This window comes from Liolophura sinensis, chromosome 7 (assembly GCF_032854445.1).
Source record: "Liolophura sinensis isolate JHLJ2023 chromosome 7, CUHK_Ljap_v2, whole genome shotgun sequence".
NCBI classification, from domain to species: Eukaryota; Metazoa; Mollusca; class Polyplacophora; order Chitonida; family Chitonidae; genus Liolophura; species Liolophura sinensis.
This window is the reverse complement of record NC_088301.1, coordinates 41,279,535-41,294,154: the sequence shown is the minus strand read 5'-3', so window position 1 is coordinate 41,294,154 and position 14,620 is coordinate 41,279,535. Positions and strand designations below refer to the sequence as shown.

The window sequence follows — 14,620 nt, the reverse complement described above, 5'->3', positions numbered from 1 at the left end:
TAATTTCATTGAACTATAGACGAATTTGTCGGGTTCATACGACAAATCAGTTGCACTGTTTAAACGATTCTTTTGTATATGTATGTGCACGAGTGCGTTTGCATGCGCACTGCAAGGTGCGTATATACATGTAAGTGTGTATATATGTATTCAGTAATATGTCTGACTAAATTATTGGAATCCTTGTTGGCATTCATCATTTCTCGAGAGGCTATGGTTTCAAATCATTTCGATTTGTTTCGTCAAGAAATAATAATAATTCAATCAAATGTTAGTCATATTTATTTTTGTAGGCAAGTTGCATACTGTGTTTGAGTAGTTGAGCATGTTCGTGGAGTTTTAGTGCATGTGCTTTCAATTGTTATCTCTGTTTATTACCGGCATACAGCATAAATTTACATAAGTTGATACAGAGCAGCGATTAGTTACACGTCACTTATTAGTTACATATATGGAACAGCTATTGGGGTATGGTGACGTACACAGAAAAGCGGAACCCCCAGTTTATTTTAATCCTTAAGGTGGTGATCAGCTCTCATCTTATTTTAAGTTAGAGGTAATTATGATGTTATTTGTGTTAGTGTAACGTGGCTTAGTGGTGACATTCCTGGAGATACAGATAATCTAGATGGTTAGTTTATATAGAGAAGTTGTAGAGACAGACACGGATATCACTAGACGTATTTAGAGAATGACACTGAAATGTTATGGATCATGGTGAAACATAATAAAAACACGTGCTGACTGCTGTCATCGCCCTCCTAATTAATCGGCTCATTTACCAGAATTTTTCTTAATAATCTGGATGACACTTTTACGTCAGTATTAACAGAAAATCTTAAAGAAATGTTGATTTTGGGCGACTTAAATGACAGATATCTCGACTGGCAAAACACATTGGAATTAGCCAAATGAAAATGAGCCTTTTTGATATGGTAAGTGGCAAAAATCTTTTTCAGCTTACGTTAATTGATGAATTTATGCGCCGAAACAGACATTTGTACACCAGCCGTTAACCGATAAGGACGTTCCAGGTCAAAAGTCGCAAGGCCATTTCCACACGATATGCTAATGATTAAGTGTATGTAATGTATTTAGCTATAAGGGATGTATAATTGACTATGGAGTTGTCTCACAAATGGCTTGACTATTATAACATGTACTGTACTATAAACGTTTTTCTTACATGTAACGGTAACGAGAGCTTTCGTAAGGTCTGTATTAGACTTCAAATGTATCCTTTTATACTGTCTTCTTTCTGTTACATCATTTGATGCTGTTAGTGATATCTTCTGAAAGCAGAAGTTGTTGGACTGAACAAAGTACTGTCTTTTTCTTTCTATTCATGGTCGAATAACAAACTGTTGTCGATGAGCAGACAAAAGTGGTTACCCAAGTCATGTCACTAACGTGTTTTCAAGGTCACTGACAGAAAAACGGTCAAAATGAAAATAGTAAATCAGTAACGGGTGTGTCCACCACGAGCTTCTATAGTTTCTGTGCATCTATGTCACCAGACGAGCAAAGAATGCTTTAATGAGTGAACGCTTGCAATGGCTTGAGTGTGACTATCCAGTCACACACAAAACTGGCAAATGAGAGCGTGAAGAGTCGTTAAATACTCACAACGCGGCAAGTGTCACGTGGTCTGTGTCCTTTTATGTAACACGTAATTTATTCTGTGAATGCGTATCCCAAGGTCGCCTATAACGAATATTGATGTGGGATGTACGTGTATAGTCTAATTCGTTCAAGCGTTTTTAAATTTCTGAACAGAGCTTTTAAGGTTGAAGGGAGGCTTATACTGCCAAACGTCAAGCGTTTTACTTCAGACATTTAACAAACCTTGGTTGGAGGGTTAGATACTAAGGCGCACTGGTCAATAATGAAGACTCTGCAAGGTTAAACTCGGCAAAATTTAATACATTCCTGCTCTTGCTAATGGCCAAAACGTATCACGTGACGTCGAAAAAAACGAAGGAATTTTGTAAATTCTTCGCATCTCATTTTGCCCCTCGTCAGACAGTAGCTGTCATGCCATTTTGGAAATGTTACGGAATCACGTCTCGGTCGTACACAGACTTGTTTGCTTGATCTTTATCAATTACGTTAGTATGAATACTGAATCAATCTAATATTAACATATTCTGAGATGATACATGTCTGTTTGAAGAAATTGTAGACTTGGCAACATCCGAGACTTAATCGTGTACCTGTTCGTTCGTCAAACTGGGTTATCCCATGGATTGTGGTACTTAATCCAGCTAAAACTGTTCATCTTTGAAAAAAATATCCTTGAAAAATAACCCCTTATATCCGACATTGTATTTAGATGGCGTAAAGGTCAATAGTATGCTATTCCACAAACATCTCGAAATTATTCTGTTGCACAATGGTAAATGGCATGAAAATGTAAGATGTAAAGAAACATGAAACTGAGTATCATGAGTCGGGTCAATCGAACTCTTACTAGAATGACCATGATAATATTGTACCTTGGCTTAATAAGGTCTCCTAACGAATATGAGTATATTTTTTTGACAACTGCTTCATGCAGCAAGACATAACAATGAATTAGATGCCAACGGTTTTAGGAACAAAGATCACTTTCGATACTTTAAATGCAGGATTCAGGATTTGCCTCCGTTTCTTCTTGCCTATAAGACAACCAAATTAAAACTCTTTTTTCAAAAGGGTTAAGAGCATTCTGTACTCTCAAAACATTAACTGTGAACCTGCCTCTGTGTACAGCTTATTGGACATTTTTCCCTCCACTGTACTCTGTACAGGAGAATGGGACTGATTAGCGCTCTTCGTGGGGATATCAGTAAATACACTATTATTCACAATAAATACAATTATATGTGTGAAAATACCTATCATCATTTCCTTGATTGCTCAGCTTATACCACCCACAGAACGCATGTACTCAAAAGTATCAGAACTACTCATTCTATTTACAAAGTTACTGTATGCATATTTACTATATATACTTTCATTTGGATCACCTGAGCGTAGCGTTGATGAAAATAAATTGATTTAAAGTCTATGCATATTTTTTATGTCCGTTAGAATCACCAAAACGGCCCAGTAGTAATATGACCTATTCTAGCATGTTTGTACTAACGTTTTCCTATCTTCAAGAACAGAACTCAATTTTAATCTTGATTTTCGTTCCCTTCGCCTTATTCTGTCAAGTGATATATACATGTCATATATTTTCTGTACTAATCTGTGTATATATTTTTCCTCTGTTGTTTAGGATATCCCCTCGTGGCCTTTAGGCTGGGGGAAATGTTCGTAACACAAATAAAGAATTAAATTAATTTTTAGCTGTTGGCGTAGTGCATTGTCGTAATTATAGTTTGGTTTACTATAGTATACAAGTGTTACTCAGGGTACAAACATAGTTCTATGTTGGATTTATTCGGGTAATTATAGGGCATGTGCTAGTGTCGGTTTACTGTATAGGTGTATAGTATAGTCTAATGTCTGGATTATTGATGAATAGGGTTTCTGTACCAGGCCGACTGCCATATAGGATATAGGCCCTACTCATTGTGACATTTCTGCTCAGATGTAGGAAGAGAATTCGAACTAAATAAGCATTAATAATGTACACGCAGTTCGCATATAGGTGCGGTACCATTAACCCCACAAAATAAAAAAAACAACAAATGACGAACAAACAACAACGAAACACCAATTCCTGGCTTTCTTTTACTTACTATTTTAAAATACCCACTGGTTTTCAGAAACAAAGCATATATGAGAGAATGGAATGTTCATTTTAATATATGGAACAGGTGGTTTCCTAAAAAAGGATCAATCAAGTGCATCTTTATGGAGTATAAATAAATTATATTTGCAGTTCCAAAATGTCACTCATACTAGTAAGAATGCAAAAATTGCAGAGACTGCCTCAAACGCATTACACGGCCATACACATAATGCGGGCATATATGTTAACAGATATACAGTAAAAAAAATGGATTTCACCCTGAAGACTGACACTTAAAGCCTCTTTTTTCAGAAATCGTATCTGGACACAACTGGTTCATGGATCATTTATAATGCCTTGAAAATCAAATTTCTACATTTAATCGACAAACCACAAAAACTGTGACCATGCAGTTCAATTATGCATGCATTAAATTAATAATGGCGACCCAACACATTTTGTAAAAGTCTGGTAGGAAAATATGTTTTGTATCATCAAACATACATTTCTGTCGTAAATATACATTAATGTGTATAAAATGAATTGCATAGGCCTTGAGTTGACAAATGTGAAGAAATAACCGGACACAGTAATATATAACTGTCGCATATATCGCAGAGGCCCTTTGCAATGGACGTTTTGCGCATGACAAAGATAGTTAAAATCATTCACGCAATACAGATAAGTATTTACAATTTCATCATAAAGTCATCTAATATAACAATTATTGGTCTGTACTATCGCACATTTACATTATTTAGTAATTTTATTTATTTGATTGATTGGTGTTTTACGCCGTATTCAAAAATATTTCACTTAGACGACGACGGCCAACATGATGATGGGAGAAAACCCTCCGGAGAAAACGGTCTTGGTGAAACCCTCCACCATATGTAGGTTTCTGACAGACCTTACCACGTACGCATTTACATTACCTGATGGAAGAATGAATACAGCAAACCTGTTTAGCTTCGATTTCACAGTTGAGTTCACCACAGATTTTCATTCCTTTATTACATCATCACAGATTGCCAAAATGGAATGAAAACAAAATTATGGACTCGCAGTTGACTTGTGATGTACAATGATTATATCATAATCACATCCTCTACATATTCCAAGCAAGGCATACCCCCTGTACTAAACAATACCTTCTATAAAAATACCAGTAAATGTCGAGATTACTTTTCAAAATCTATATAGATTTCCACGTCACTGAAAGCCCATTATTCCGAGTATATCTACAGCTTCTGTATACCATTAGTTGCTTTGGAAATGCAAAAATATATTTGTAGTCAAAAACTGCATGCACGAAGTTACTTTTTTCAAAACTGGAGACCAAAGAACAACAAACATTGGAAGAAGACAAAATTGCATACATACGTAAAAAATTGTAGAATACCATCAGGCATCCGTCTCCCTGACGTTAGATTGCCTTAGTTTTGCGCTAAGCAAATCTTGACAAGTTTGTCGTAACTTCTTTCATAAATCTCGTGGAATAACTCGAACACCTCTAAATTGTTTTACCCCTATCGAAAATTCTCGATCATTAAATAAGTGTGATGTTTACAAGGTCAAGCAAATACATATCACACACGAGATAAGCGCGATCAATTTCCAACCGTTCGAAAGTTATGGACAGGGGTTATCGCCTATTGGTTATTGCTTCATATAAATCAAACTAGCTCACATACTCAAAACAGAACCCAATCGGTCTCAAACATCGCCTAAAAATAAGTCATCAACTCAGATACGACTTCCTACATATGGCGGTCCTACATATACATACAAATATACATTATTATATTACTGGTTTATTTATATACTGATTTATTTATTTGATTGTGCTCAAAATTTGTTCCCGTTTGCTTTAAAAAGAAACAAAATGTTTCTAATTTAAAAGTATTGAGGAAAAGCCACTGGTCAGCTACTTGTCATGATATACCAATTTCAAAAATACATTGGGCATACAACATACATAATTTGTGTACTGAAGCACCCTGAATTCTGTCCAAAAAAAATACCCTGAATTCAGTAAAGGAAAGAAGTAACACTGAAAATGCAGTGTCATTTTCAGTAATTAGGTCACTTGACAGTGTCACTCATGTCGCATTGAGAAAGGATTACAAGGCTCACAAGCAAAGTACAGTGTGAAAGCTAGCACCCACGTGGCAACACCACATAAAATGCCAACTACGTCGAAGATCAAAGCGACCCGCGCCCTCTTCCGTGCTTGATTTATCTCTCCTAGTTGCCAGGCATCACTTGACTTCACTGTAAAAACGAAACATAAAGGAGACAAATCGCTATGAGATATAATTAAATCATTTCCTGGAAATTCAAGAAAATGACTCCACTATAGAGCAACGAATTTGGTAATAGGCCACGTTCCTCCGCTCTGTCCAATCACTACAGACCACGACGTTGCATCCCGCCAACGTTTGTACAGGCGCACGTGAATGGTCAAGCGCCCACATCTTCTTCGTAAAAGCCACCACGATTGTGCAAAACACGTCAATTGTGCGGAAATTTCCAACCAGACAAGACGATGACTTCGCATGAATGATCAGAACTGCGACTTTGCCAAGAAGCTCAGTGGATCGTCGAGAGAAAAAACGTAGCCTATATTCACTGTATTAAGAGAAAGAGAATAACTGTTTCTGTGTTTATTTCGAGTCAAATGTCAAACTAGTAGTTACAGTATAGCTTCCAAACAAGACTCAGAATGTCGTTGGAAGCATATTTCATAACTTAGCTACTAGGGTGTCCCTCTGCTGCTTGCTTCTATTTTACATGCAGCAGGGCTCAATTATACCAACAGAACTATTTTCAGTTAATGAGCGGTAAAGGCGGATTTAACAAATCAAATTTACCAGACAGAAGTATTCAGACAGATATTTCGATCGTTGCATATCACCAATATAACAATATAGCTCTGTCATCCACTTAGAAGCGAACTGGGGGGATCTTGAAATTTGCTTTTTTGTGTACACTGTGCGTTCAATTTCAAATCTCACAAAGCTATGGTAGAAATATTGTCAAAGTGGCCAATATACCTCAAACCGATCATTCATTTCTTATTCTATTCAATTTCCAGTTACAAACCTCAATATACAATATTAAGGTACACTACAATAAATAATTATGTATGCTATACAGCTTAGTTACACGAGTACAGTACTGTTTGAATAACGCTTCTAGAAAAGACTTTTTAACTAATGTTTTTTCTGATTTCCACGTTCTGCAAAGAGCTTAAGTTACAAGAGAAGACAATATACTCACCACCATAACTGTATCCCAAGAATCCAAAAATAAAGTTGCAACACAAAATAACAAAACAAGAAAACATTACGAAGTCTTTGGGTTTCTGTGACGGATCTGGCTTCGGTGCCACAACTGAGACTGAAGTGGTCAAATCCGGCATCTCCACTGTGGACGTGATGTTGTCATAGTGGATGGAACTAGTTTTGATCGGCGGATCGCCGCCCAAGCCATTCCCCGTGGCTTTGGAATAAGAGGGCGGTCGCCCTGCGCCAACGGTCACCTGGACAGACTGGGAGTCAATCGTTGCAGGTTCATCGTCCGCCATTTTCACCGCGAAATGAGACTTTCCTGGTTGGTTACATCAACACCTACAACACACAGTGAAATTCTTTTTGTTCTCAACAATGAACGTATATCGAGAGTTATTTATAAAGGAACTAACGAGGTTTTAGCTGCCTACATGCAACTCAAAATGTACAGAACTCGATACTCGATAATTAGACTTCACGTTGTAGTTCTAGATTGCTATGACGCGATGAATTTAAAAACTTGATGTTGTTACCTGCCCTTGTTAAAGATGTCGAGGCTGTCAGTACTCTGGATTGTTTTGAGCACCACCAAAAAATCTCAAGAAATGTGTTTGCGATAAACGGCCAGACGGACATCGGATTCTTAAATCTCGGACATTTACTTAGGGCCTGCTCAGTATTCACCTATAAAAGCCAGCACTCCCTGCATCGGTTTCTTGTCCGTCCGATTCTCTGATCGAAGTATTGGTCTGGATATACCGTTCTCGGTGGAAGACAGTATGAAACCAGTGCAGTGCTTTCCGGGTGAATGACCCTACGCTCATTGGAAATAACCGAAGCTGGCCAGCTATATACTTGACATTTATCTTAGCTCTATGGTGGCTTAAAACGACTAATTTTATTGAAAACTGCTTCCACGGAAAACATAAAAGAATGACATTACGCCAATGAAAACAATCAGCAATTGCATACTTCAATTTGGTAGACATATACAATTTAATTTCAGTTTCAAATTTGTAATTTATCATCAAGGAAGCAGTACTATATTGAAAAGTATTAAAGGCAGGCCAATAAATATTCGCGACCGCACTTCAATCGCACGAAGCAGCAGCAAGGAGACCAGGTAGTGCAAAATAGCATGGGTTACAGGGAAATGAACAACATTGGAAAATATTCTAAGAACGACGGCTGATAATAACCAGAAATTATAGAATGTAAGAACAATCTACACAGGATTTGTAAATTGTGAACGCCAACAAACCTGTTTCTAGACATACGAGGGCGTGAAGCACAGAGTTCATGATACAAGCAATATACAGCATGTATGAGGTCTTCTGACCTCGTAATTCATTGTGCACACAAAATCCTTGATAAACCCAACACCTTAACACTACCACAGCTGGGCAGTAAGCCTCGATTTTAGTAAACACAGGCTCACTTAAATCTGTGAGCAAATATTACCGAATTTGATACCCCATCCTTAGTTCTTGTATACATCTACAGCTATTACACAGTGTATACCCAAATACCATGCAGTAAATTACCTGCTCAATCCCTGCCCGAGGACTAGACACAGTGCTGTAACACCGCAAAGTTTTAGAGAAGTAAGCACTCCATCCATTAGAATACCAATAAGCATATAACGTCTAATTCATTAGGTTACGAATATGGGAGCCTAAGTATTTACCTGAGAACACAACGGCAGGCAACTGACATTTTATGTATAACAAAATCGGCCAAGCATATCGCCGTTAGTGTCTTACCTGTGCTATATATACATGGGGGATTTCAGTGAGTATAGTCACCTCAGGTTGACAACTATGGGGCACAATACCAGGTGCGTGCTACAACAATGACGGTCACACAACGTTCACCGGCACGGTGACGGGGGTCTCTTACAACAGAAGCCAAGATTGGATCCGCAGGTACCTGAATTCTAAATTATCATGTCACATCTTTTGAGCAGTTGACGGGTTCTCTAGATACTTCCAAAATTGATTCTGGTGAACTGGTTCATCCCCTCTTCGGCCAAATGTTGGATTAACTCATCCACCGTAACATCACACATGGGACGTCGACATTTTGAAACTACACCTGTGACCTTGATAGTAAACAATTGGGTCAAGCCTCACCTGTTGGCTGGTAGTAAAAGCTTAACCAGCAACATGAATTCACAGGAGACATAATTTCAACCACGGACTAATATATTAGTCTTTGCCCATTTGTTCTGGATAGTTTGTAATGATATATAACCAATCATTAAAAATAGCCAGTTATAAAATTGCTCACACAGAAATCCTAGGCGAGGAAATGATTAAAAATCACACTGCTTCTACTTCCGTAACACATGATATTGAAGCCTACAAACGGACAGGTTGGTAAATGTTAGGGGACAGTTTGACCATATAGCTAGAGGAACACTCCACATTATGAATCCAACGATGATACACATACAACAGAGAAAATCCGTCACAGTTAATCACATATCAAAAGTATGAAAATGAAACTATTCATATGGAAATTCATTTAGAAATCGTTACAAGACTTTTGTCTAAAAAGTTCGACGTTGAATGACGTATTAACTGGGACTTTCATTTTGTATTTTTATATATGCTCAGAACATAAGTAACTGCGCTGAATTACACATTGGTCATCTCAGTATTTTGACTTTAATTATGTTATCACCACGAAACAACTCACTGATATTATACACACTTAGAAAACATCTACCCTTTGTATTAATATAGTGGACAAACTCCGCGTGACATCAAACGTACGCCTACTATCGACAGAAATAAGTTGTGTAAACAGATAAAATGTCATTTCATACTAAACTTATACAGGAGGAACACAAACCCCGACACGTATGTATGGTGGCACAACGAACAGCAGGGAAAATATATATGTAGGGACTACTAGCATGTGCGAAAATGTGTGATATAAAAGATTACCTCACATATAGAGTAAATCCAGATAAGCGATGGCATATGGTATAGATGGCAAATGGTCATGCGTTAGCAGTCACGACCTTTTGATAATCTACAGTTTTATTCTAAGTGTTCATGTAAATTCTTTAAAAGTATCAACATATACATCCCCTAACACCATGACTTGAGTACAAATAGGTATAAAGAATGCAGAAGTGTTAATTACAGTTATTAGCCATCATATATGATAAACAATCTCACGAAAACAATACAAAAGGTGTTTGGAGAGGTGTGTCTGGGAAAGGTTAGAGTTGGGGGGGGGGGGGGCTATGTTAAGATAATATAAGCCGTGTACTTTCAAAACTTGGGGACAACCTATACTTTTCGACTCTACCATATGAAAAATACACGACAATGAATATTCACTGCTTTCCTCACTGTTTTGAATAGGTGTTTAAACATTTCTTTGAATTTCGTCAAACAGATCAACGCGCTGTAATTTTATTGTTCAGATATTTTAACTTCGGGGAAAAGCGTTCATCTCGTCATGGTATGTGAAATTTTGTAATTTGCGAAATTGGGCAATGAAACTTAGCATTCAGAGGGAGTGAAAACTCACATCTTTTAAATTCCTCCCATCCTCCAGCACCCAGAAAAACTCAGTGCAGTATTTGCCTTATTTTATGGCTTATTTTCAACAAGGCGATAGGCCTAATATTTACAAATAATTCTAATGTTTTATGAAGCCATGCCTGCATGTTTTCTATCACAAATAACATAAGAATATGAATATCGAGTTTACCTAGGTTTTTATCATAATGCTGGATTTAAATTAGGTGTGTCAGGGGCCTACAAGGATTGGTGGTTTCTGTATTTTGTCCGCAAATAAAGAACGATAAAGCTAGAATTTTACCTACAGCGAGGATAATGGAAAACTGGAAAACATTGTATGTATTAATGATCATGTTGGAAAGAGCAGCTGCAAATATATGACCGACTGGTGTAGAAATTACAGTTTCACTGGTGTAGCGCGATAAGTAACAGATAAAGAATCGAAAACAGTTTGAACAACTGGAAAAAACACCATTTCGCTTACAGACCCAACTTGTCATAATCCTCCACTGACAGAACAATCTTCTTGGTGCAAGATGGTATTCAATGAAATAACAAGATGGAATAAGCATTCATATAAATAGTTTATTTTGCAACTCGTGCATGGTAACAGAAAAACTATTTAAAAAAGTACTACAGCTGTATATGTGTGTCTGGCGTAGTTGATTAGAGCGCTATGCCTTTGTCATTCATTTTCAACAGGTTCGAATGTGCTTTTATAGCTTTGTTTCAACCCAGTGGCATCCTGGTCCTTTCGATAAAAAAAACTGTTGTCACAGACTTAGTGTCGCGTTAAAGTAAATCAGTATCGCGTTAAAGTAAATCAGTATTGCTTTAAAGTAAATCAGTATTGCGTTAAAGTAAATCAGTATCGCGTTAAAGTAAATTAGTATTGCGTTAAAGTAAATCAGTATCGCGTTAAAGTAAATCAGTATCGCGTTAAAGTAAATTAGTTAAACAATCATTCATTATATCAGCCATGCTCTGATCAGTCCCAGAAAATTACAATGATGAATACGCAATATCATTCTAGCTATGTAAAACAAAATTAAAGACCTCAACTCATCGTTCACGTGCCCTCAGCCACTCTATGTGTGTTGTTCGGTGCAGTTTGGTTGACAGCTTATGTTTTGAAATGAAAAGGAGGGGAGTGGAACGTGGGTTTGGGGTCCAGACTACTACCAGTAGTCTAAAGGGAAATTCCCTCTAGTCCGGCGATAGATAGCACTGATAAACCTTTACGCACTCATTTACCTTCCGTAAATTGATATTCAGCACTCCTCCCCCCGCTTGCCCCCACACACTTCGGAAGTTGTTGCGCTGCTCCTGGCTAAAACACAACGTTGTCGTCGCCCATCGTTTGGCGTCTGTCTTTTATCGGGTACATGAACGATTTGGTTTTTATTTTTTAGTATGCAGTCCTAACATATAGACGTACGACAAAATTCTCACCTTTCTTCTCACGGGTTAAAAATGGCTTATCACAAGGTATACTCTCTTTCTTTTAGCCAGTCGACTACATTCAACTGTCTGTAAAATCAGTCATACTCGCTACCAAAATAGACAGTGATACCTAACATTCCAAGCTTTACACAATGACATGTTCAACTTCCATATTGTTACAAGGAAAATGCAGTTAGAAAACTTTTTCTAACTCATAATGTTAAACTCCATAAGCTTGGTTTCGAGAGCATCTATAAATTCACATGAGATAATTTACTGCCAGAGATGAAATAACATTCATTTATTAAGGTTATGTCATATTTAAACGTTTAAACAATTTCAAATATGGCAGTGTCAGTAACAGGGTTTACAGTTTAGTCGGTATCAGTTTAGATAACTGGTACCGCCCTCCGCCAAAACACGTTGAGCCCCGCCCAACATCCAGCATGCCACTGGTTTTTTAATAATTGAGATGTCCCCAGAGGCAATGGACTCTTGCCTATGGACTTTATCATTACGAATTAGAAAAAGTGTTCTAGCTTCATTTTGCTTGCAATAATATAGACTTATATACAGACCAACATATCCACCGTGTAGAGCTTGTGTTTTTACGTGTCACTGACTAAAGTTAATTTTGGTAGGGAATATGACCGGTTTTACAGAGAGCTGAATATTGGAGACTTGTACAAGAAATAGACAATAACATACCAATACGTGCAGTCGAAACTGCCGGGCCACTGACGGAGAGAATGCATAAAAAAGGTTATCCAGATATATATATGCATAAAAAAGGTTATCCAGATATATATATATATATATATATATATATATATATATATATATATATATATATATATATATATATATATATATATATACTCCAAAGAGGGGCAAACATTCATAACCTGACATATTTTTTAATTAATCTGGCATGTAACCTAGTTTATGGACCAAGGAGCTAAAACTTATCAGATGATGTTCCAAATTTTAATACTTAGGGAGGTATAAGTTAAATGCATATCCATGTATCACTACTTCAATATCTGTATTTAATGTGTAAACATAACTGTTAGAGAATATTCGAAAGACTAAAAAGACTATGGCGTCATTGTGCTTCAGCATGTTCAATGTAGCCCTAAACAATCAACCTCATTGCATTTTAGCAATATATTCATTTTATAATTTTAAGAAAACATTAGGCTTCTCAACAACGCCTAAAAAGCTGTAGTAGCTTATTACCCCGTTCTGGGAGGTTCTGTGGGGGCATCATACTACTAGTATATGTCAAAAGGTATGTATATCTTGGCCACGTAATCACACACGATTTTAGTGATAGTGATGACTTTGGCGAACAAAGCAGAAAAATTTGTATCCGAATAAATGTCATACTTCGCAAGTTCAGGGGGTGTCCTCTTATTGTGAAGAAAACATTATTTATTATTTCTGTTCACTATGGTCATTATATTCGCAAAAAACGTTTTAACAAAAATGAAAGTAATGTATAACAATGCATTCAGGCGGATGATGAACTTAAAACACAGCTCTAGTACCCGTGAAATGTTTGTCATGTGTAATGTATTCTGGAGAAATAGTGTGCAAATCATCATACTCCCTGTTAATGAGACTCGAATCCAGTAACAATCGAACGATACCTGCTGTATGGACCTCAGATGTCCGTGTTCATTCAGTAATGTGTGCTAAGTAGAATGGTACTCTTTATTAAAACACTGTCTGGTTATAAGCTGTCATTATATGCAATCTCAGTATTTGTCTTGCATGTTTGTATTCTAAGGACTTGAGTCAGCAATAAAACATAATAATAATAATAACATGATCTTCATTGCGAGGCTCGACTTCATCTAGGTTGTTGACATAGTTGGTTGTTGCATATGGACAATAATTAACCTGTACTGGTACACGTTTGAAAAACTCAAAAAAAATATGGAATTTATATTTATTACCGGTAATATTATATTTTGGGCCCCATTTGATTGTTATTGAAAATTATCCATCATCCACCTTGTAAAAGTGCAGTTAAAAATTGGAACCCTCTCGAAAGGCTGAAAAACAAAATGTCTTCACCTCAAGCTGTTTAGAAAAGAAGCGGGGTGGGGGAAGCTTCCGAACTATTCACCTGTTGAACCAGTGCATTTCCAACTGGACAAATATTTCTCGGTCCCTAACCACTAGACTTACATGTATTATATTTATTTACTTACTTAGTGTTTTACGCCGTACTCATGAATATCTCTCCGTCACGACGGCCACCATGAATGCAACATTTTGATGGGATTCAAGCCGACAAACCCCAATGGAAACCTACGGCCATCCACAGTTTGCTGGAAGACGTCTTGAGAGGAAACAAACGTGGGAACAAAATTTTCCCACTTGGCCAGACATGATACGCATGGTCAGTTAGTTAGCGGGGAACACCATGACCCAACCTGGCCAGAAGTGGTACACACAGCCAGCCAGTTACCACGGGAACACCATGTCTCCACTTGGCCAGACATGATACATACAGTTATCCAGCTACACGCGGAACACCATGTTCCCACCTGGCCATACATGATACGCACAGCTATCCAGCTACCCGTGGAACAGAGTGTTCCCACTTGGCCAGA

The 14,620-nt window shown here is 37.3% G+C and overlaps 1 protein-coding gene across 1 annotated transcript in view; it reads right to left on the bottom strand.

The window, feature by feature from the left end:
- LOC135470922 (PR domain zinc finger protein 14-like) overlaps positions 1 to 7,310 on the bottom strand; it is a 40,443-nt gene extending 33,133 nt beyond the window's left edge. The window contains 1 exon segment of the mRNA XM_064749971.1: positions 7,069 to 7,310. Coding sequence (XP_064606041.1) covers positions 7,069 to 7,310 — 242 coding nt within the window.
- Positions 7,311 to 14,620: the final 7,310 nt, after the last annotated feature.